This window comes from Taeniopygia guttata, chromosome 30 (assembly GCF_048771995.1).
Source record: "Taeniopygia guttata chromosome 30, bTaeGut7.mat, whole genome shotgun sequence".
In the NCBI taxonomy this organism is placed as follows: domain Eukaryota; kingdom Metazoa; phylum Chordata; class Aves; order Passeriformes; family Estrildidae; genus Taeniopygia; species Taeniopygia guttata.
The window spans coordinates 7,935,879-7,959,781 of NC_133055.1; the positions used below are offsets into that span (position 1 = coordinate 7,935,879).

Here is a 23,903-nt window from a genome sequence, read left to right on the forward strand (position 1 = left end):
ACTTAGATAACTATCATAGCAGGGCGTCCCCAGCCTGTAATAATTAGCACTGACTCCATGATTCCAGAAGGCTGATCAATCCCTTTATTACATTATCCTATACTATACTGCTAAGAAACACTCATCGCTCTTGCAGACAGTCCGATACAGACAGACCAGACTGGTTAATTGAAATCCAAACACCATCACCATTGGCCAATTAAGAAATCACTCTTTGGTAAACAAATCTCCATAACACATTCCACATGTGCACAACAACAGGTGCAGCAGGTGAAGATAAGAATTGTTTCTTGTTGTTTTCTCTGAGCTTTCTCACAGCTTCTCACAGCTTCCCAGGAAAATCCTGGGAGATCTCTCTCTCTGCTCAGAGGATATGTGATTACCACAGGTCAGTTGTGACAATGCAGGTCCAAGGACACCACGGTGACACTACGGAACCTCATGGAACCAAGGGGCCATTGTGACACTGTGCTGCCTCATGGAATCAAGGAGACCAATGTGAAACTCAGAGGCCCCAAGGAACCAAGGGTCCAATGGTGACCTTGTGCAGCCGCAGCGTCACAGAGGAGCTGTTGTGACACAGCGAGGGCACACGGAGCCCAGGGGCCATTGTGACACATCAGGGCTCTGTGGAACCACAAAGCCATTGTGACACTGCAAGGCCTCATGGAAGCACGGGGCCATTGTGGCACTGCAGAAGCAAGGGGAACATTGTGACATTCCAGGGCCTCATGGAGCCAAGGAGACCATTGTGACACTGTGGGGTCCCACGGAACCAAGGGAACATGGAACAGGTCTGGCTGGCTGGGCCTCCTGGGGACCACCTGACAGGTCCAGCTGACCTTGGCATGTCAAGGGCTGCTTCTCACCTGCCCCTGAAGCCCTGGGGCTCTGGGCTTTTCTTCCTATGGGAGAGAACTGTCCTTCTCCTCCAGGGTTTCATGGTCAAAATTGGGATTCCTCCTCTAAAACTCCGTACATCCAAGGAATGCTCCCAAGTGAAAGCTGCCAGGACAGACAGGTCTGGCTGCCCTTGGCCTCTTGAGAGATGCATCTCATCTGCTTTTGAAACACTGGGGCTTGGTGATTTCCTTCCAATGTAAATAGTTGTCCTTCTCAAGGTGACCGTGGTCAAAATTGAGATTCCTCCTCCCAAATTCCATGTATCCAAAAATTCCTCCATTACAAAACATGCCAGGAAGAACAGGTCTGGTTGGCTGAGCCTCCCAGGAGCCACCTCTTTCTTCTTCTGCCTTTGAAACACATGGTCTCTGTGATTTCCTTCCTATGGAAAAGAACTGTCCTTCTTATCTACACGGAAATGGCCAAAATTGGGGTTTCACGTCCCAAATTCCCTATATCCAAGGGTTGCTTTCAGACAAAAGCTACCAGGGCAAAGAGGTCTGGCTGGCCTAGACCTCTGATGGCAGCCTTTCATCTGCCCCTCACACACCGGTGTTCTGTGCTTTCCTTCCTTTGGAAAAAAAAGCCATCATTCAACTCCGGGTGTCCATGTCTGAAAGTGGGATTCCACCTCTAAAATTCCCTATATCCAACGGTTGCTCCCAGGCAAAATCTGCCAGTACCATCAAGTCTGGCTGGCCTTGGCCTCTGGTGGCTGCCCCTGCCACCCTGGGGCTCGGTTCTTTCCTTCCCATGGAGATCACTGTGACACTGTGGGCACCTCATGGAACCAAGGGGATCATTGTGGCACCACTGGAGCCCATGGAACCAAGGGGCCATGGTGACACCACGGGGCTTCATGGACCCAGAGACCATTATGACTCTGTGGGGCCTGATGGAACCATGGAGACCATTCCGACCCTTCAGGGCCTGGTGTCACCAAGGGGGCATTGTGACACCTCAGGGTCTCCTGGAAGCAAGGGACCATTGGGACACTGTGGGACCCCATGGAACTGAGGGAACATGGAACAGGTCTGGCTGGCTTGGCCTGCCAGGGCCACCTGACAGGTCTGGCTGATCTTGGAATGCCAAGGGCTGCCTCTCATCAGCTGCTGGAGCACTGGGGCTCTGTGCTTTCCTTGCTATGGAAAAGAACTCTCATTCTTCTCCAGGCACACATGGCCAGAATTCAGATTTCACCTCCAAATTTCCTTTTATCCAGGGATTGCTCCCATAGGAATATTGCCATGAGAAGTCTGGCTGGCAATGGTTTCATGAGGGTGACCTCTCATCTGTCCCCAAAACACTGGGGAAGGCTCCGTGCTTTCCTTCCTATGGGAAAGATCTTTCCAGCTTCTCCTAGTGCCCATGGCTGAGATTGGGTTTCTACCTCCAAAATTCCCTATATCCAAAAGCTGGTCTCAGAAAAATTTGCCATTACTGACAATTCTGGCTGGCCTTGGCCTAGTGAGGCTCTCAGCTCCCTTCAGAACACTGGGGCTCTGGGCTTTCCTTCCTATGGAAAAGAACTGTCCTTCTTGTCCGGGTGCCTACGGCCAGAATTGGGGTTCCACCTCCAACATTGCCTGTTGTGACAGACTGGAGGAGATTGTTGGCTGGAAACATTTTGTGTGTCGGGGAGGAAGGGGCAGGTCCAGCCTTGCCCTGCCCTGGAACCCCAGCCCTGCCCTGCCCTGGAACCCCAATCCCCCCAGAGCCTCTATCCCAGCCCAGCAGTGTCTGCCAGTCCCTGGCACAGCACAGGCAATGCTCCACAGCCACCTCTGGAGCTCACAGAGACCCAGCTCCAGTGACACCAGCCCTGAGCAAGGGGCCCAGGGCAGGTGTCCATGGCAAACAACCATCACAGCAGCTCCAGGCCTTGGTTGTCACGGCACCAAACCAAGGAACGCGTCCCTGTGGCTGTTGCTGTGGAACCTGGTGACACCAATGAGTGTCACTGCAATTGTACCTGGAACAGCCCTGGCACTGCTTTGTCCTGAGGGCTGCCATGGCAGCTGAATGCAGCAACAGCTCTGCAGGCCATGGAACCTGGCTGCAGAAATGACTCCTTGGGGTGGTTTCCAAGGAAACCTGAACTGATGAGCGTTGCCATGGCACCCAAACCCATCAGTCTGGTCAGTGCAGTGTCCATGGACACAGCCCCTTGCAATGGCCCAGTGCGGGTTGGGATGATGATCCACCCTCACAGCTGTAGTGGTCTTGGAGGCACCTTCGGCTTGGCACTGACCTGAGGAGGGTGTCTGTTTTCAATGGGGAAACTCAGGAGTTTAGTTAACTTCAAAAATAAAAGAAGGAGAAACCCTCCTTGGCTGTGCACAGCCAGTTCTTTGAGCAAAGCAGGTCCCAGGTGAGTGAAGAGAGACAGGATGGGGTTGGGGAACGGGGAGCAAGGTTGTCCACAATGGGTCAGATCTCAAGGCACAGTGTCTCTGACCAGGCCAGACCTCCTTAGGAGTGTCCCTGGGTCAGTATCAGACACTGAATGCTGCAATCACATATTGTATAATAAGAAAAGTAATAAAACACACCCTTTAAAACAGGAATACATATTTCCTAAAAGCTCTTCAAAATATTTCTCAATAACTGCAGAAGGAAATCTTCCTAATGAACTGCCCCAGACAAGAGGGAAATCAAGACAGAGCCATGGTTTGTCAGGAGTTGCTTGATCCTAATGACCCCTGTTGGTGCATTTGGAGCTGAGACCTTTAACCTCAGGGCCTGAGAGGAGATTGCACAAACCTTTCCAGAAGTCAAGTCAGAGGAAACACCCAAATGTGTCAAAGCATTAATGGGACCCACTGAGATCCATCCCCAACACAGGCTCCTCAGGGAGTCCTTGGAGGAGAGAACTGGAGGCCAGGATGGCACAAAATCCTCTCAGAGATTCAAAATGGCACAAAAAACTCTCAGTGTGCAAAGGAAAATCTAAAGTACCATACAAAAGTTGAGTATCTCAAAGCATTAATGAGCTCCACTGAGTGTCAGTACCAATCTCTCAAGGGACTCGTTAAAGCAGATAATTGGGGCCATGATTGCACAAACCTCCCACAGAGTCTGTATCAAAAGGGAAACACCAAGTACTTTAAAAGAACTGAAGTACCTTGAAGCATTAATGAGCCCCACTGAGTGTTGTTCCTGACAAAGCCTCTCCAGGGACTAATTACAGCAGATAATTGGAGGCCATGATTGCAGAAACCTCTCAGAGACTCCAAGGCAAAAGCAAAAGCCAAAGTCCTTTGAAGAACCTGCAGTCCCTGGGAGCATGAAGGAGCCCCCAGGGCCATTCCTGACCAAGGCTCCCCAGGGACTCCTTCCAGCAGATCCTTGAGGCCACTGGGATGTGGGCTAGGGGGGGATGCTGAGGGCAGGACCAGGGGGTGACAGTGCCCAGCCTGGCTGGGGCTGTGCCAGGAGGCCCCAGGGCCTCAGGACAAGGTGTCTCCTCACAGCCCTTGGTGGCACAGACCCTGCTGTGCCCCAGGGCACCAAGACTTGGCTTCTCTTTGTGCCCACCTGTCATCAGTGCCTCCAGTTCTCTGCTCTGCCTGGGGCCTGGGGACACTTTCTCAGTCGTGTCCCTCAGTGGGACCCATTAAAAGTCCAAGAAACTTTGGAGTTGGATTCTGACTTGGAGTTCTGGAGAGGTTTCTGCAGCTCCCTCTCGGGGCCTGATGTTCAGGGCCTGAGCACAAAGCCCCAGAGGGTCATTAAAGTCCTTGTGCTGTGTCTGTGCTGCTGAGCTGGGCCGGGCTCCTGGCACAGAGGGTGATCCTGGTAACCAAGGAGAGCTTCAAAAGCACATTTCTCTTGCTGAGCAGCTCTTCTCGCAGCCCAGCAGGGCTGGGGCACTGCCTGCAGCCAGCCCGGGCACAGCACAGAGGCACAGAGAGCTTCAGTCAGTCAGGGCTGGGAAGGGGCTGAGAAGTGCCTGGGGCAGAATCACTGCCAGCCCTTGGCACAGGAACCTCTGGCTGCAGGACAATGCAGCTGCAGCTCCTGTAGTGATCTCCTAAAGCTGGAACTTCCCAATGCCCACAGACTCTGTGAGTACAACTCTGAGCATTTCTGGTGCAGGGCAGGTGAAATGCTCATAAAGCTCTGAGATGCTGAGAGGTTCTGATCACTCATAGAATTTTTCCAAGACAACGATTTTGATAAAAAGGAGGATATTTCCTAAGACTTTTTATTCAGTTTCCTATTATTGGAGAGTGACAGGGAAGGGGGTAAATATTAATGGTGGTTTATGAATTTTGACAAGTGCATGAGATATCCAAACTGTTATTTTAGTGATCAATACGTTCACAGGAGATCCCTAATGTGCTTTCAGCCACTCTGCCCATGGACAGCAGCAGCATCACCTTTGCTGGAGCCATCAGGCTCAGTCTGAGCTGTCCTTGCTCCAAGCTGCAAACAGAACCTGCCCCAGCCAGTGCCCTGCAAACAGGCAGGGTTCTGTCAGGCCAAGGAGGATGCACAGAGATTTGGGGTCTGGGAGTGCTGGCACAGAGAGATCAAGCACAGGGAAACACCTGCAGGAGGAAAATCTCCAGGAAGCAGAGAGAAGATCAGGGAAGGAGAGAAAACAAAGCCCAGAAATGCTGTGGCAGGGAGAGTTTAGAGATGGCCAGAGGAGCCCCTCCAGTGCAGCCCCTCCGTCTGCACAAGCCCCCTCCCTCCTGTCCCCCAGCCAAGCCTCTGCCCTCAGGGCCGGGGCTCCAAGGCGTGCAGCCCCTCCTGTGCAGGCAGAGCTGCAGCAGAGCCGTGGGGCAGCTCTGCAGCCCCGGGCCCAGTTCCCTCTGCAGAGCACAGGGCTGGGAGCAGCTGCCTGGCACTGGGGGCTCTGGCAGGGGGCACAGCTGGCTCAGGGTGACACAGCTGTCCCCAGTGCCCGGCTCTGGGCAATGCTGGCAGTGCAGCCAGGGACGGAGCTGCATCTCCCTTCATCCAGTGCCATCAGAAGGACACTTGGAAGTCTCCCTGAGATTTCAGACCAAGCTGATATCTTCAATCCAGGGAGCAAACCTGTCCTAGAGCACATCTGAGTTATAAGATTGATAGGGAAAGCAGAGGTGTTTTGACACTGAAAATGCTGCTGGGTTGGTGAAATGAGCAACGTGAGTCCTTGGCTGCAAATGTGGAGCTGGGCAGTGGTGGATCCATCTGCTCTCAGCAGTACCTGGGGGTTTGTAAGACAAACATGGGAGTGTGAACATCCTTCATGTGAGAAAATGAAAGCCCAGAGAAACTCCAAGCAGAATGAAGTGACAGACCATGTCTCCCCAGTCTCCACTCATCCTGTAGCCTCAGGGAACCAACTCTGTTCTCCTGGAGGGCAGCAGAAATGCTGAGCATTTCTGATATCCAAAAATAGCAGGAGAGACATAGGGGGAGCTTAAAATGAAAACCTCTAAGCTCTTAAACACAGAAGAATATCCTTGTGTGTCACAGAGGAGGGTGTATGGGAAATGGCTTTGATTTTGGTTACAGGTAACTCCTCCAAAACTTAACTATCCTTTTCTGTGAACAGGTGCCCATGTGCAGCCACAGCAAATGTCCAACAGCAGCTCCATCAGCCACTTCCTCCTGCTGGCACTGGCAGACACGCGGCAGCTGCAGCTCCTGCACTTCTGCCTCTTCCTGGGCATCTCCCTGGCTGCCCTCCTGGGCAACGGCCTCATCATCAGCGCCGTAGCCTGCGGCCACCACCTGCACACACCCATGTTCTTCTTCCTGCTCAACCTGGCCCTCAGCGACCTGGGCTCCATCTGCACCACTGTCCCCAAAGCCATGCACAATTCCCGCTGGGACACCAGGGACATCTCCTACACAGGATGTGCTGCTCAGCTCTTTTTCTTCATGTTTTTCATCTCAGCAGAGTTTTCCATCCTGACCATCATGTGCTACGACCGCTACGTGTCCATCTGCAAACCCCTGCACTATGGGACCCTCCTGGGCAGCAGAGCTTGTGCCCACATGGCAGCAGCTGCCTGGGCCAGTGCCTTTCTCAATGCTCTGCTGCACACAGCCAATACATTTTCCCTGCCCCTGTGCCACGGCAATGCCATGGACCAGTTCTTCTGTGAAATCCCACAGATCCTCAAGCTCTCCTGCTCTTATCTCAGGGAACTTGGGCTCATTGCTGTTAGTGTTTGTTTAGGACTCGGCTGTTTTGTGTTCATTGTTTTCTCCTATGTGCAGATCTTCAGGGCTGTGCTGAGGATCCCCTCTGAGCAGGGACGGCAGAAAGCCTTTTCCACCTGCCTCCCTCACCTGGTTGTGGTCTCCCTGTTTGTCAACACTGCAGCATTTGCCAATCTCAAGCCTCCCTCGATGTCCTCCCCATCCCTGGATCTGGCCCTGTCAGTTCTGTACTCGGTGGTGCCTCCAGCCCTGAACCCCCTCATCTACAGCCTGAGGAACCAGGAGCTCAAGGCTGCAGTGTGGACACTGATGACTGCATGGTTTCAGAACAGTAATTCCTAGCCTTTTTCTGCAAATCGCTTGTAAAATTATTCATCTTTATTTTTCTTTGGTTGTGGTTGTTTTCCCTTTGTTTTCATTTTAAAATATTGTCCACAAACAAATGCCATTGTTTTGTCATTTCTCATTTGGTTACTTTTCAACTTTACTGTCACCGATAGACTGTGTCAATGAGGGGCTACGCTCTCGGTGTCTTTAAAGGAACTAAAGGATGTCCCAGCAGAGTTTTCTGCAGAGATGCCCTTTTGTTGCCTTCTCTGGAGCTGCAGCAGCAATGTCTGTGTGCAGAGCTGGGGCAGATCAGTGCTGGCACAGCAGCTGTGCCCAGGAGCAGCAGCACTTGGTGCTGCCAGTGCTGCTCCCGTGGCCCTGCCCCGCTGCCCTGGTGGCCCTGGTGTTGCTGCAGGGCCTGAGTGCTCTCGGGGCCGGGCACAGTCCTGGGGGTGGCAGTGCTGGGGCTGCAGCAGGGACAGGCCATGGGCACTGCTGGGGCAGCGCTGACACCTCAGGCCAGGGCCTGGGGGCTCCAGGCTCCTTGCCCAGGCTCTCTCAAGAACACGGCCAGGCCAATGCTCAGCATAGAAAACCCCCGTGAGCAGCCCCAGGCTGGCCGTGGGCAGGCTGGGGGCAAACAGCACGGCTGGTGCTCTGCAAGGGCCCTGGGGGAGACGGGAAGGAGCAGCAGAGCAGGGGCTGATCCATCCCCAGTGCGCTGCACAGCCCAGGGCAGCGTCCCAGAGCGTCCTCATGGAGCTGCCAACAACATCCCCCCTCTGCAGCCCTGGCCTCTCCCCCAGCTCACAGAGGTGCCGCATCCTTGCAGGCACAGACACGGCAGCACTGGCTCAGCAGCCCCTGTTTGCACTGCACACAGCAGGCGGGAACACCCCCGTGCTGCTGCTGTGGGGACATGAACCTGGGGGAGCACAAATGCCATCAGCCCCTGGGGCCAGGAAGGGCTGGGGGACACCAGGGAAACCACTCAGCTTTGTCCTGGCATCTGCAGTCAGCCAGAAAGTTTGTTCCCATCAGCTGGGAGTTTCCTGTCCCACTGCAGACGCTGCTGCTCAGAGCCAGGGCTGCCTGGCAGCCACCCCCAAACTGCCCTGAGCATTTCCTTGGCTTCACTTTTGCTTTCTTTATTCCCCCTGCTACAGATTTCTTCCTGCTGCCCGCCCCTTTTCCCTCTCCTGCAAGCTGCCCATCCCTGTTTGCTCTTTCCTCTCTGGCCTCCAGTTCCCAAAATGGCTCCAGAACCTCTCTTAGGGAGCAGGATCATCCCACAAGTTCTTCAGGAATTGCCTACAGGCTCCTGCAGTTCTCCCTGCTGCTCCCTTGCCAGAGGCACCCCAGGCCAGGGGGGCACATCTGGGCTGCTGTGTCTGGCTGTGGGGCTCCCTGTTCTGGGCAGGGAGGAGGAGCTGCAGAGGCTCTGCAGGACTGACAGGATGGGCTTTGGGGCTGTGAGGAGAAGCTGAGGGACCTGGGCTGCTGGAGCTTCTCAAGAGGAGGCCCAGGGCTCCTCGTGCAACTGCTCCAAGGGTGGATTCAGAGAATCCCAGAATCAGCAAGGTTGGAAAAGACCTTGGAGATCATCAAGTCCAACCTGTGCCCTGACACTGCCTTGTCTCCCCTGAGCCTCCTCTTCTCCTGGATAAACAACCCCAGCTCCTTCAGCTGCTCCTCACAGGACTTGTGCTGCACACACCTCACCAGCCTTGTTGCCCTTCTCTGGACATGCTCCAGCCCCTCCATGTCCTTCCTAAATTGGGGGGCCCAGAACTGGACACAGCACTCGAGGTGCTGCCCAACCAGTGCCCAGCACAGGGGAAGAATCACTGCCCTGGTCCTGCTGGCCACACCATTCCTGATCCAGGCCAGGAGCCATTGTCCTTCTTGGCCACCTGGGCACACGGCTGGCTCATGTCCAGCCTGCTGTCCATCAGTCCCTGCAGGTCCCTTTCTGCCTGGCTGCTGTCCAGCCACTCTGTCCCCAGCCTGTAGCGCTGCAGGGGTTGTTGTGGCCAAAGTGCAGGACCCGGCACTTGGACTTGTTAAACCTCACCTTGTTGGGTTTGGGCCCTGGATCCAGCCTGTCCAGTCCCTGTGCACAGCCCTCCTACCCTCCAGCAGATCAACACTCACATCCAGCTTGGTGTCATCTGCAAAGATGTCCTTGGTTCCAAGGGGCCCCTCAGTGTCACAATGTCCCTTTGGTTACACCAGACCCTCCCAGACAACTTGGTGTCACCAGGGTTCCATGAGGCCCCAGAGTGTCCCAATGGTCTCCATGACTCCATGAGGCCTCCCAGTGTCACAATGTCCCTTTGGTTCCATGGGACCCCTTGGTGTCACAAAGTCCCTTGGATCCTTGGGCCCTGCAGTGTCACAATGTCACCGTGGTCCCCAAGGCCCTGCAGTGTCACAGTGGATCCTTGGTTCCATGAGGCCTGGCAGGGCAGCAATGCTCTCCTTGGTCCCTCAGTGTCGCAGTGGCCTCTTGGTCCCCAGGGACACTGTCAGTCTGTGGTGGTGGCGGCACAACTTTCCCTGGGAGTGTTTTGTGCTAACGGGCAGAGCCACGGGAGCCCAGCACACACACACACACACGGAGCAGCTCGGCAGTGAGGACACGGGAGGGCCCAGGCATGGAGCTCCAACGAGGGTTTATCAGGGTCTGACGCTCCAGGGCTCTGGGGGTTAAAGACAAAGACAAAGGAGGGTTTAGGGTGTAAATACAGGAAAAGAGGGGCTGGAGGAGAGCGTCAGGGATCTCAGGGTTTAGGGGTGGTACACAGGGAAAGGGACTAATAGGGAATGGCAGGGTGGATAGGTGGGCACATAAACCAATGGGAAAATAGGGAAGGGAGAACTTGCTAGAACATGAACATATCAGGGTAAAAGGGGTAGGAAAGGCCAACGGGCCAATGGGGACAGAACTGGGACAAATTAACACAGTGCTGCAGAGCACCATGGGGGAAGCTTCTGTCCTCACCCTGAGCTGTGAGGAATGCCCAGAGCCTACGGTGCATTTCTCCAGGGGATCGCTTTTGCCCTCTCCCCAGTAAGCTCACAGGCTTCCACAAACACCCACTGGAGATGTCTGGGGCCATTCATCATTTCTCTCCTCTCAGCACCGAGGCAATGGACTCTGGCACAGCTCTGAGCTCAGGCCCATGGCAACCACCCCTGGCCATGGGGCTCCATGGAGCTGCTCTCAGGAAACCCCCCAAGAGCTGGGGAGTGCCCCAAAACTGCCTCAGGAATGTGAGACACCCCAGCAGCTCCTCATGAATAGAGACTATTCAAAAACTCACCCAGTAATGGGCTCCCCCTATCTTAATCATCCCCAAACTTTGGCTGTCTCATTCCAGACCCCACCCCACCTCCCAAATGCCAACCTCTACCCATGCGACCCCTCCTGGACATCAAGACCCCTTCCCAAGCTGTACTTCCCCCATTTCACACCTCCCAATCCCCATCCCACCCATCCCACCCCACCCAATGCTCATCTCACCCCTCCTGATTTGCATCCCGCATTGCCCAATCCCCTTCCAACCCAATTTCACCCTGAGAGGTGGTGGAATTGAGTAATTTTGGGGTGGGATTGAGTAGTTTTTAGTGGCACTGAGTGGATTTGGGCAGAAAGATCAGTCCCTCTCATCTTTTGGAGTGCCAAGAAATAAAGACAACTAAACCAAATAGCCCCCAAACTCCCCCATACCCTCACAGATATCTCCTGGAACCCAAAATTCCTCAAAACACAAGTAAAATGTGAGGCTTTAGATGCTTTTGATGAATTTGTTGATTTTAACCCCAATTTTCTGTGTTTTGAAGGGAGGAAGATAAAAGATAATAAGAAGCAAAATAAAATAACAGCAGCCACTTCCCTCTGTGTATCACAGGGAATGTGGGTCACCAGGGCTCTGACCAGGGTGGGTCCTCTGATGGGGATGGAGCTGGAGCAGCGCACGAAGCTCTTCCTGCAGGCGGGGTTCTCGCAGGGCTTCCCTTACCGGTGCCTCCGCTGGTGCCGGGTAAAGAATGAGCGGTCTGAGAAGCTCTTCCCACACCGGGGACACTCGTAGGGCCTCTCCCCGGTGTGGATTCGCCGGTGGGTGACGAGGGTGGAGTTGTGCTTGAAGCCCATCCCGCAGTCGGGGCAGCGGAAGGGCCTCTCCTGTCTGTGAATCCGCTGATGTACAAGGAGATGGGAGCTGGTGTGAAACCTCTTCCCACACTCAGGACACTCGTAGGGCCTCTCCCCAGTGTGGAACCTCTGGTGGCAGATCAGGTTGAAACTCTTCCTGAAGCTCTTCCCACACTCCGAGCACTCGTAGGGCCTCTCCCTGTCACGAGGCTGCTCCTGGATCACCAGCTCTGATCCCTGGCTGAAGCTCTGCCCACCTTCCTGGCACTGTGTGGATCTTTCCCCCTCAGATCCCCACGATCTGCGTTTGCAGCCCCTCCTCCTGTGGGATCTCTGGGGCTTTTCCTCCCCATTTGATTCCTCAGCCATGGAGCCACTCAAAACAGCCTCTTCCACGATGTTCTGCTGGGTGGATTTGTCCTCCCTGGTCTCCATCCTCAGCTCCTGCTCTGGGGGAGGAAGGACAAGGAGAGGATGGGATTTGCCTCCGTGCCAGAGGGAAGGGCAAGGAGATCCCCCCAGTGCGTCCCCGGCAGGAGGGCACCGGCAGCGGGGCTCTCCTGCAGCCGGGGCCGTGCTGGGCTGGGAGATGGAGCAGGAGAGAGGGGGAAAGGGGCACTGACTTCCTCCTCACCTGCCTCGGTGTCCCAGGGCATTTTCCTCACAGCCTTCTCCTCCATCCAGCCAAAGTTTGGGAGTGGGAAATCCTGGTGTGGGGAAAAACAAGGTGTGAACGCCTTGGGTTGGGGATTCCTCCTGCCCAAATCCATTTCCAGAAGTCTCCAGGTGTCCATAAAAACCTCAAAAAATCACGAGTTAATAAAAAAAAGCCACCAGGAGTGTCCCATTTCAAGTCTCATTTCTCTGGGGTTCTGGTGTTTCCCATCTCAGGGCTGCAGGGGATCCTCGAGGGTCCTGGGGATCCCCCTTCTCCAGGGTCCTGCTTAGGGATGCTGGGGGGGTTTTGCAGTACAAGGGTCCCCCTCTCCAGCCTCCCCCCAGTCCAGGCATTTGGGGGTCACCCCCTCCCCATCACCCTGTCCTGGTTTAGGGCAAATTTGGGAGAAAACCCCCAAAGGGTTTTCTAGAAAGCAGATTCAAGCAGCCTCTCCCCCAAACAGTTTGGGAAAAGATTTCCTTGGAGAAAAGTAGAAAAAAACTGTTTATTTAACAGGCAAAGCATTCACCAGCACAAAACATGAACAATATTAAACAATAAAACCTGTTGTTGCTCCAAAAGAGATGACAAACTCAGAAAGTCCCTCCGTGGGCTGCAGCTCGGCTCACTCAGTCTCTGATCAGTCCCTCCATGGCCCAGGCCCAGCCCGGTGACCCACAGGTGTGAGCTGCTGGTGCTCTTCTGGTGTTCAGTCCAGAGCAGGTTTAAACAGTTCAGAAGAAAAAGAAAAACCACAGCCCAGGGAACTTCTCTGCCTCAGTGAGCTAAAAACTAACTAAAAGCAAAGGAGAGTTCTGTCCTGCTGTCTGTTGGCAGACAACTGATACCTCAGGTTTAAGTTTTTCTGTTCTGTTTTGGTGTGCAGCTTCTAGCTTTAGATTAAGTGTTCCTGGGATCTTTTCACAGGGTGGTGAAGACAAAACAATCCTGTTCTAGCTGGAGAGTCAAGGACAATCTCTTCAAACTTCAGGCCCAAAGCACAAACAACAGGAAAAGCATAGGGCAGGCAAGCAAGGAGGATGAAAGTTCATAATTTGAAGCTATTAATTGGGCTGTTAAATCCTGTATGCAAACGGACTAACACTTATAAAAATGTGAGCTCTCATGGCCAAGCCCTCTTTTGCTTCCATCTCGGAGCCATCCGGGCAGAGCCCCGACCCTGGCTCCGGTACTGCCGGGGTGTGGCCTGGCCTTTGAAGGCACTTCAATAAATATCCACTTTATTCCTCTTGGCTCCGTCTGGCCTCTGTCCCAGCTCCTTAAGGCATCTCAGCAGCCCAGGAGCCGGAATGTGGAGGGGTGAGTGCAGCTCCTGAAAACAAACTGCGCGCTTCTTCCTCCCCCTCTTCGCTCTCAGAACCAGCCCTGAAGGTGCAGAACTCATTTCGGGGCCAAACGGACCAATGGGGGTTCGAGCATTGTGAGGTCACCCCAGGACAGGCCCTGCCAGGCTCAGGGGTCCCGTCCCCGCCTCATCTCCGGCTGCCGGGGGTCCCCCAGCTCCGGTATCGCCCCTTCCCCTCTGCCGCCCCGGGGGTCCCACGTTCCGCAGCCCCGGCTCTCACGGGGATCCCCAAAACCAATGTCCCGCCCTGTCAGCACCGGGCCAGCCCCGCGTGGTCCCCCGGGACCCTCCGAGGGGCGATCACAGCTCCTCTCCCCCCGAAAAAGCTCCTCTTGGGGAGCCCGGAGGGATCCGGGGCTCGGCATCTGCCGGCTCCGAGCGCTCTCCAGAAAAATCCTCCCGGAGACCCCTCGATAGAGCCGGGGCGAGCTCGGCCTCCCCCTGCCCTGCGGCTCGGGGCTGGGGCGATGCTGGCGGGGCAGGGGGTGCTGCAGCCCCGGCGTGCGGGCGGTGCGAGCGGCGGGATTCTCCCGCTCCTGCTCCCGCCGCTCCTCCTGTCCCTCCTCCTCCTCCCGCAGCCCCTCCGCTCCAGCCCGGAGCTCTCGGGCACTTAAGCCACAACAAGCATACCTTGTGAACAAAGGAATCACCCTTAAAACTACACTATTGCATATTCATATATCCTTCATGGTTATGCATACATTCTATTTAAAACAAGAAACTCTTGTCTGTTCCTCAGTGTTTCCCAGATCCCAGTCCAGAGCAGGTTGGATGGTATTCCGGAAGAGGAAAGGAAAAAAAACAGTCCAGGGAAAGAATTGGACTGCTTAGGTAACCTAACTAGGAAGCAAAGGCAAAAGCAGAAGCAAGCAAAGCAAGCCAGGTCTGGGCTGAACAGGGCAAAGTTCCCGTGTTTGGACAGGCTCAGGGGCTGCCCCGGGGAGCGCGGGGCTGGACACGGGGGCGAGCGGGCAGCGGACACACGGACACGGGGACACAGGGACACGGGGACACACGGACACGGGACACACGGACACGGGGACACAGGGACACGGGGACACACGGACACGGGGACACACGGACACGGGACACACGGACACGGGGACACAGGGACACGGGGACACACGGACACGGGACACACGGACACGGGGACACAGGGACACGGGGACACACGGACACGGGGACACACGGACACGGGACACACGGACACGGGGACACAGGGACACGGGGACACACGGACACGGGACACACGGACACGGGGACACAGGGACACGGGGACACACGGACACGGGGACACACGGACACGGGACACACGGACACGGGGACACAGGGACACGGGGACACACGGACATGGGACACACGGACACGGGGACACAGGGACACAGGGACACACGGACACGGGGACACACGGACACGGGACACACGGACACGGGGACACACGGACACAGGGACACACGGACATGGGGACACACGGACACGGGACACACGGACACGGGGACACAGGGACACGGGGACACACAGACACGGGGACACACGGACACGGGACACATGGACACGGGGACACAGGGACACGGGACACACGGACACGGGGACACACGGACACGGGACACATGGACACGGGGACACACGGACACGGGACACACGGACACGGGACACACGGACACGGGGACACACGGACATGGGGACACACGGACACGGAGCTTCCAGCTCTCCTGCCTCCCGCTGCAGCTGCCCGAGTGCTTTGGCACAGGCCTTTGCTGCCACAAGCCCTGTCCCAGGCAGGAAGCGCCATCCGTGTCCTCCTGCCCGTGCGTTGCTGGCTGGATTGCTGAAGGCTCCCAGGTGCCTCTGGATAGAGCTCCTCTGGAGCTCCTCTGGGGCCGTTCCCAGCCGTTCCCAACCGTTTCCAGATGTTCTCAGATGGTCTCAGATGTTCTCCAGATGTTCCCCGCCACACCGCCGTAAAGCAAACCGCGCCTGCCGCTTCGCGACACCCTCACCTCGCCACACCGCCGTAAAGCGAGCCGCGCGGGCGACAACATGGCGCCGCGTCGTTTGCCTCGGTGTATCCCGGCATGCCCCGCGCCCGCCACAGCCGCCGCCATTCCCGGCAGCCCCCGCGCCGCCCTCCGCAGCCGCCGCCGCCGCCGCTCCGGTGGGTGCCGGGATCGGGGAAAGGGGGAGCGGATCCCGCCGGGATCACCGGGATCAGCGCCGGGATCCGCCCCGAGCTCCGCTGCCGTCCGCAGGTCCCGCAGCGCGCCGCGCCCAGCTGAGGAAATGGTGAGGGAACGGCTCCTTCCCCCCCACCCCCACCCCCCCGCGGTTGGGAATGGAACCGGCCCGGAGCGAGCCCCGCCCCCCCCCGCGGGTGGGAATGGAACCGGCCCGGAGCGAGCCCCGCCCCCCCCCCCCCAGAGCTCCCAGTTCCTCCCAGTTCAAACCAGTAACGCCCCAGTATGGCCCCAGTTCATCCCAGTGAGCCCAAATCCCCTCCCAGTCCATCCCAGTAACGTTCCAGTAACTCCCAGTTAATCCCAGTAACCTCCCGGTTCCCTCCCAGTAACTCCCAGCTTGCTCAGTTCCCATTCCCAGTCCCTCCCAGTACGATCCGAGTCCCTCCCAGTTTGCCCAGTTTGGCTTCCCAGTCTCTCCCAGTTTGGCTTCCCAGTCTCTCCCAGTTTGCCCAGTTTGGCTTCCCAGTCCCTCCCAGTTCATCCCAGTATGGCCCCAGTCCATCCCAGTAACTCCCAGTTCATCCCAGTCCCTCCCAATCCCCTCCCAGTAACCCCAAACCCCAAACCAGTAACTCCCAGTTCATCCCAGTCCATCCCAATCCCCTCCCACTAACCCTAAACCCCAAACCAGTAACTCCCAGTTCATCCCAGTAACCCCAAACCCCATTCCCAGTTCATCCCAGTCCCTCCCAGTCCCTCCCAGTTCATCCCAGTGCAAACCAGTAATGTCCCAGTCCATCCCAGTACCTCCCAATCCCCTCCCAGTAACCCCAAACCAGTAACCTCCCAGTCCATCCCAGTTCATCCCAGTACTAACCAGTTCCATCCCAGTCCCTCCCAGTATGATCCCAGTATGGTGTCAGCACAAAAGCAGCCCAGTCCCAGTCCCTCCCAGTATGATCCCAGTATGGTGTCAGGACAAAGCCAGCACAGTCCCAGTCCCTCCCAGTATGATCCCAGTATGGTGTCAGGACAAAGCCAGCACAGTCCCAGTCCCTCCCAGTAGGGTCCCAGCAGAGCCCAGTCCCTCCCAGTGCTGCCACTCCTGGCATCCCCCAGCCCTCTCTGCGTTCCCCCCTCCTGATCTCCTGAGAGGAGCCCCAAGGGCCGGCAGTGCCCAGGCAGGGTCCGCAGGCAGCCCCAGTTTGGATGTGCAGCCCCCAGTTTCCCCAGTTTGCCTCTCCTTTGGCCCGGGCCGGGTTCCCCCCGGGAACAGCGGCTGGGAGCAGCCGAGAGCCCCGCGCTGCCCATCCCGACCTGTCCCGGCTCCATCCCCACTCCTGCCGCGGGCTGCCGGGGCTGCGGGAACGGGAACCGAGGGTGTCGCTGCTGCTGGGGGAGGAGGAGGAGGGAGGGAAGGGCAGGGATGAAGGAGGAGCGGGAGGTGGGGATGGGGAGGAGGAGGAAGAGGGGGTATGGAAGGGGAGGGATGGAAGAGGAGAAGGAGGTGGGGATAACGAAGAGGAGGAGGAGGAGGAGGAGGAGGGGGGATGGAAGGGAAGGGATAAAGGAGGACAGGAGGGAGGGGCCGGGACACAGGAGGAGGAAGAGGAGGGATGGAAGATGAGGGATTAGGGAGCAGAAGGCGGTGGGGTTAGAGAGCAGTAGGAGGGGGAAGGAAAGGCAGGGAGAGAAGGGCAGGGATGGAGGAGGAGCGGGAGGTGGCTTAGGGAGGAGGAGGAGGAGGAGGAGGAGGAGGAGGAGGGGGGATGGAAGAGGAGGGGCGGCAGGAAGAGGAAGAGGAGTTTTAAAGGCAGATGGAGCAGAGCAGAGAGGAGCACGCGGTCAGCCCTGCCTGAATTCGCAGCCCCCACCTGTGGGATCATCGCCCCCCATCCCGCAGGTGAGCGGGGAGGGGGAGCTCGGGCCAGGTCTCCTGGGGGGTGCCTGGGTTGGGTTTTTTGGGGAGATGTTTGGAGAAGGAAGAACTGTGAAGCTGAGCAGAAAAGGCCCCTTGGGGGGACTCCTTGGAGCCCCAGCAGCCCAGAGCAGGGAAGAAGGGGAGAAGGGAGCCCAGGAGCCCAAACAGCCCCGGCACCCCTGAATGGGGAGAGCCAAGAGGGGGGAGCTTTTGGGATTGCTGGGACTCCCGGCAGCCTGGGGAGGGCGGGCAGTGAGGAGAAGGGGGACCCCCAATCCAAGCGTGACCCCAGCAGCTGGGACAGGGGGGAGCCCCGAACAGCAAAGGGGAGGCAGCAGGGACGGGGAACTCCTGGGAGGCTTTTTTAGGGCTGGATCTCGGTGTTCGGGAGGTTTTTATGGAGCCCAGGTAGCCAGGGACTTCTAGGGATGGACTGGGACAGAGGGAGCTTCCAACTCAACGTACTCATCCCTTGTTTTCCCCAAACCAGGATTTCCCATTCCCAGCCCCTGGGAGGCTGCGAGGAAGAGGAAGAGCCTCTCCTTGTCCTTCCTCCCCCAGAGCAGGAGCTGAGGATGGAGAGCAGGGAGGACAAATCCCCCCAGCAGAACCTGGTGGAAGAGGCCGTTTTGAGCGGCTTCAGGGCACAGGAACCCAACGGGGAGGAAAAGCCCCGGAGCTCCCGCACGAGGAGGGGCTGCAAACGCAGATCGCGGGGATCTGAAGGGGAAAGACCCACCCTGGGCCGGGGAGGCGGCCGGAGATGGAGCCGGAGCTCGGAGCTGGGGGTCCCTGAGCAGCTCCATGATGGGGAGAAGCCCCACAAGTGCTCGGAGTGTGGGAAGGGCTTCAGGACGAGGCCCGAGCTGATCGTGCACCAGAGGACCCACAGTGGGGAGAAGTCCAATGAGTGTGGGGAGTGTGGGAAGAACTTCAGCCGGAGCTCCAGCCTGATCCGGCACCAGGTGATCCACACTGGGGAGAGGCCATACGAGTGTTCCAAGTGTGGGAAGAGTTTTCCGACCAGCTCGTGTCTCCTCCGGCACTATCCGGTTCACAGGGAGGAGAGGCCCTTCTGCTGCCCCGACTGCGGGAAGGGATTCAGGCACATCTCCACCCTCATCCAGCATCGCCGCATCCACACTGGGGAGAGGCCCTACGAGTGTGGGGAGTGTGGGAAGAGCTTCAGCCGGAGCTCCAGCCTGATTAAGCACCAGAGGACCCACACTGGGGAGAGGCCCTACGAGTGTTCTGAGTGTGGGAAGGGGTTTCAGACCAGCTCCTGTCTCCTCCGGCACTATCAGAGTCACACAGAGGAGAGGCCCTTCTGCTGCCCCAACTGCAGGAAGGGATTCAGGCACAACTTCACCCTCATCCGTCATCGCCGCATCCACACTGGGGAGAGGCCCTACGAGTGTGGGAAGTGTGGGAAGAGATTCTCACAGAGCTCTATCTTGACCAAACACCAACGGAGGCACCGGTAAGGGAAGCCCTGCGAGTGCCCCGAGTGCGAGAAGAGCTAAACTCCATCCCCCACTGGAGGACCCACATTGGGCACAGCCCTGGTGACCCATATTCCCTGTGATCCTTGTTGGGAACACACCTGGCTGCTTCTCCTTTTGTGTTGACCTTTATTTTTTTCTCCTCTCAAACTCTCTGCACTCCAAAAGCCAAGAGGGATCGATCTTTCACCTCAAAACCACTCACATCCCACTGAAAACAACTGAATTTTAACCCACAGAGCCTCAATCCCACCTCAAATTGCTTGTTCCCACCTCAAAAAAAACTTAATCCCACTTCAACTCACTCGAATCCACAGCTGCCAGGCTGAGATGTGTTTGGGAGGAGATCGGGAGAAGTGGGATCCCAATTTGGAGCGGTGAGATGGGGATTGTGTGGGGCTGGGTGGCTGGGATGTATTTGATAGCAAATAAAACTTTCAGAGTTAGTATTTCTTTGCCGTTCATCTCCAGTCCATGGCAGTTCTGTTTGCAGAGCGCCGCCTCACAGAGCGTCCCCTCACAGTTCCGCCCTTGGCCTGAGCCGCCCCTTTCCCCTCACGGTCCCGCCCTTTCCTCGCCCCTTTCCCCTCACGGTCCCGCCCTTTCCTCGCCCCTTTCCCCTCACGGTCCCGCCCTTTCCTCGCCCCTTTCCCCTCACGGTTCGGCCTTCGGGCGCGGGGATTGTGTGGGGCAATATGGTGTCTGTGCAAAGCCAGTACAGTCCCATTCGATCCCAGTACGGTTCCAGTATGATCCCAGTATGATACCAGTACAGTCCCAGTCACTCCCAGTAGGATCCCAGTAGGATTCCGGTAGAGCCCAGTCCCTCCCAGCGCTGCCGGGGAGGAGGAGGGGGAGGGATGAAGGAGGAGCGGGAGGAGGAGGAGGAGGAGGAGGAGGGATGGAAGAGGAGAAGGAGGTGGGGATAGCGAGGGGCAGAAGTAGGAGGAGGAGGGGGGATGGAAGGGAAAGGATAAAGGAGGACAGGCAGGAGGGGACGGGACACAGGAGGAGGAGGAGGAGCGATGGAAGATGAGGGATGAGGGAGCAGAAGGCGGTGGGGTTAGAGAGCAGCTCTCCAGCACTGGGGATGGCTGCTGCAGATCACAAAATACAGGATCTTGGAGCTCCTCAGTGTTTCCCAGATCCCAGTCCGGAGCAGGTTGGATGGTATTCCGGAAGAGGAAAGGAAAAAAAACAGTCCAGGGAAAGAATTGGACTGCTTAGGTAACCTAACTAGGAAGCAAAGGCAAAAGCAGAAGCAAGCAAAGCAAGCCAGGTCTGGGCTGAACAGGGCAAAGTTCCCGTGTTTGGACAGGCTCAGGGGCTGCCCCAGGGAGCGCAGGGCTGGGCACGGGGGCGAGCGGGCAGCGGACACACGGACACGGGACACACGGACACGGGGAGACACGGACATGGGACACACATACACGGGGACACATGGAAACGGGGACACACGGACACGGGGACACACGGACACAGGGACACGGGGACACAAGGACACGGGGACACATGGACACGAGGACACAGGGACACGGGGACACAGGGACACGGGGACACACGGACATGGGACACACGGACACGGGGACACACGGACACGGGGACACAGGGACACGGGGACACACGGACACGGGGACACACGGACATGGGGACACACGGACACGGAGCTGCCAGCTCTCCTGCCTCCCGCTGCAGCTGCCTGAGTGCTTTGGCACAGGCCTTTGCTGCCACAAGCCCTGTCCCAGGCAGGAAGCGCCATTCGTGTCCTCCTGCCTGTGCATTGCTGGCTGGATTGCTGAAGGCTCCCAGGTGCCTCTGGATAGAGCTCCTCTGGAGCTCCTGTGGGGCCGTTCCCAGCCGTTCCCAACCGTTTGCTGATGTTCTCAGATGTTCTCCAATGTTCCCCGCCACACCGCCGTAAAGCAAACCGCGCCTGCCGCTTCGCGACACCCTCACCTCGCCACACCGCCGTAAAGCGAGCCGCGCGGCGCGACAACATGGCGCCGCGCCGTTTGCCTCGGTGTATCCCGGCATGCCCCACGCCTGCCACAGCCGCCGCCATTCCCAGCAGCCCCCGCGCCGCCCTCCGCAGCCGCCGCCGCCGCCGCTCCGGTGGGTGCCGGGATCGGGGAAAGGGGGAGCGGATCCCGCCGGGATCACCGGGATCAGCGCCGGGATCCGCCCCGAGCTCCGCTGCCGCCCGCAGGTCCCGCAGCGCGCCGCGCCCAGCTGAGGAAATGGTGAGGGAACGGCTCCTTCCCCCCCCCCCACCCCCCCGCGGGTGGGAATGGAACCGGCCCGGAGCGAGCCCAGCCTCCCCCCCCCCCAGAGCTCCCAGTTCCTCCCAGTTCAAACCAGTAACGCCCCAGTATGGCCCCAGTTCATCGCAGTGAGACCAAATCCCCTCCCAGTCCATCCCAGTAACGTTCCAGTAACTCCCAGTTAATCCCAGTAACCTCCCGGTTCCCTCCCAGTAACTCCCAGCTTGCTCAGTTCCCATTCCCAGTCCCTCCCAGTTTGCCCAGTTTGGCTTCCCAGTCTCTCCCAGTTTGCCCAGTTTGGCTTCCCAGTCTCTCCCAGTTTGCCCAGTTTGGCTTCCCAGTCCCTTCCAGTTCATCCCAGTATGGCCCCAGTCCATCCCAGTAACTCCCAGTTCATCCCAGTCCATCCCAATCCCCTCCCAGTAACCCCAAACCAGTAACTCCCAGTTCATCCCAGTCCATCCCAATCCCCTCCCAGTAACCCCAAACCCCAAACCAGTAACTCCCAGTTCATCCCAGTCCATCCCAATCCCCTCCCACTAACCCTAAACCCCAAACCAATAACTCCCAGTTCATCCCAGTAACCCCAAACCCCATTCCCAGTTCATCCCAGTCCCTCCCAGTCCCTCCCAGTTCATCCCAGTGCAAACCAGTAATGTCCCAGTCCATCCCAGTACCTCCCAATCCCCTCCCAGTAACCCCAAACCCCAAATCAGTAACCTCCCAGTCCATCCCAGTTCATCCCAGTACTAACCAGTTCCATCCCAGTCCCTCCCAGTATGATCCCAGTATGGTGTCAGCACAAAAGCAGCCCAGTCCCAGTCCCTCCCAGTATGATCCCAGTATGGTGTCAGGACAAAGCCAGCACAGTCCCAGTCCCTCCCAGTAGGGTCCCAGCAGAGCCCAGTCCCTCCCAGTGCTGCCACTCCTGGCATCCCCGAGCCCTCTCTGCGTTCCCCCCTCCTGATCTCCTGAGAGGAGCCCCAAGGGCCGGCAGTGCCCAGGCAGGGTCCGCAGGCAGCCCCAGTTTGGATGTGCAGCCCCCAGTTTCCCCAGTTTGCCTCTCCTTTGGCCCGGGCCGGGTTCCCCCCGGGAACAGCGGCTGGGAGCAGCCGAGAGCCCCGCGCTGCCCATCCCGACCTGTCCCGGCTCCATCCCCGCTCCTGCCGCGGGCTGCCGGGGCTGCGGGAACGGGAACCGAGGGTGTCACTGCTGCTGGGGGAGGAGGAGGAGGGAGGGAAGGGCAGGGATGAAGGAGGAGTGGGAGGTGGGGATGGGGAGGAGGAGGAGGAGGGGGTATGGAAGGGGAGGGATGGAAGAGGAGAAGGAGGTGGGGATAGCGAGGGGCAGGAGGAGGAGGAGGAGGAGGGGGGATGGAAGGGAAGGGATAAAGGAGGACAGGAGGGAGGGGCCGGGACACAGGAGGAGGAAGAGGAGGGATGGAAGATGAGGGATGAGGGAGCAGAAGGCGGTGGGGTTAGAGAGCAGGAGGAGGGGGAAGGAAAGGCAGGGAGAGAAGGGCAGGGATGGAGGAGGAGCGGGAGGTGGCTTAGGGAGGAGGAGGAGGAGGAGGAGGAGGAGGAGGGGGGATGGAAGAGGAGGGGCGGCAGGAAGAGGAAGAGGAGTTTTAAAGGCAGATAGAGCAGAGCAGAGAGAAGCACGCGGTCAGCCCTGCCTGAATTCGCAGCCCCCACCTGTGGGATCATCGCCCCCCATCCCGCAGGTGAGCGGGGAGGGGGAGCTCGGGCCAGGTCTCCTGGGGGGTGCCTGGGTTGGGTTTTTTGGGGAGATGTTTGGAGAAGGAAGAACTGCGAAGCTGAGCAGAAAAGGCCCCTTGATGGGACTCCTTGGAGCCCCGGCAGCCCAGAGCAGGGAAGAGGGGGAGAAGGGAGCCCGGGAGCCCAAACAGCCCCGGCACCCCTGAATGGGGAGAGCCAAGAGGGGGGAGCTTTTGGGATTGCTGGGACTCGCGGCAGCCTGGGGAGGGCGGGCAGCGAGGAGAAGGGGGACCCCCAATCCAAGCGTGACCCCAGCAGCTGGGACAGGGGGGAGCCCGAACAGCAAAGGGGAGGGAGCAGGGACGGGGAACTCCTGGGAGGCTTTTTCAGGGCTGGATCTCGGTGTTTGGGAGGTTTTTATGGAGCCCAGGTGCCCAGGGACTTCTAGAGATGGGCTGGGACAGAGGGAGCTTCCAACTCAACGTGCTCATCCCTTGTTTTCCCCAAACCAGGATTTCCCATTCCCAGGCCCTAGGAGGCTGCGAGGAAGAGGAAGAGCCTCTCCTTGTCCTTCCTCCCGCAGAGCAGGAGCTGAGGATGGAGAGCAGGGAGGACAAATCCCCGCGGCAGAACCTGGTGGAAGAGGCCGTTTTGAGCGGCTCCAGGGCGCAGGAACCTGACGGGGAGGAAAAGCCCCGGAGATCCCTCACGAGGAGGGGCTGCAAACGCAGATCGCGGGGATC

General features: G+C 57.9%; 3 protein-coding genes and 1 pseudogene across 4 annotated transcripts in view; 3 read left to right on the forward strand and 1 right to left on the reverse strand.

The window, feature by feature from the left end:
- Positions 1–23,903, forward strand: part of LOC100230077 (uncharacterized) — a 674,623-nt pseudogene that overhangs the window by 649,231 nt on the left and 1,489 nt on the right.
- Positions 1–23,903, reverse strand: part of LOC140680874 (uncharacterized) — a 989,054-nt gene that overhangs the window by 248,374 nt on the left and 716,777 nt on the right. The window contains 1 exon segment of the mRNA XM_072919755.1: positions 11,563–11,750. Coding sequence (XP_072775856.1) covers positions 11,563–11,750 — 188 coding nt within the window.
- On the forward strand, positions 6,478–7,425 carry LOC140680898 (olfactory receptor 14J1-like). The gene has a single exon (XM_072919802.1). It carries the CDS (start codon positions 6,478–6,480, stop codon positions 7,408–7,410), a length of 933 nt encoding a protein of 310 aa, XP_072775903.1. The 3' UTR covers positions 7,411–7,425.
- LOC116807048 (uncharacterized) lies at positions 15,491–19,630 on the forward strand. 2 transcript variants are annotated; one of them, XM_072919777.1, is made up of 3 exons: positions 15,491–15,864; positions 17,626–17,661; positions 18,170–19,630. In XM_072919777.1, exons 1-3 carry the CDS (start codon positions 15,512–15,514, stop codon positions 19,161–19,163), a joined length of 1,383 nt encoding a protein of 460 aa, XP_072775878.1. In that variant the 5' UTR covers positions 15,491–15,511; the 3' UTR covers positions 19,164–19,630. The 2 variants fall into 2 exon arrangements, with proteins under 2 accessions (XP_072775878.1, XP_072775879.1); XM_072919778.1 differs by lacking the exon at positions 17,626–17,661 and having other exon boundaries at positions 15,493–15,864.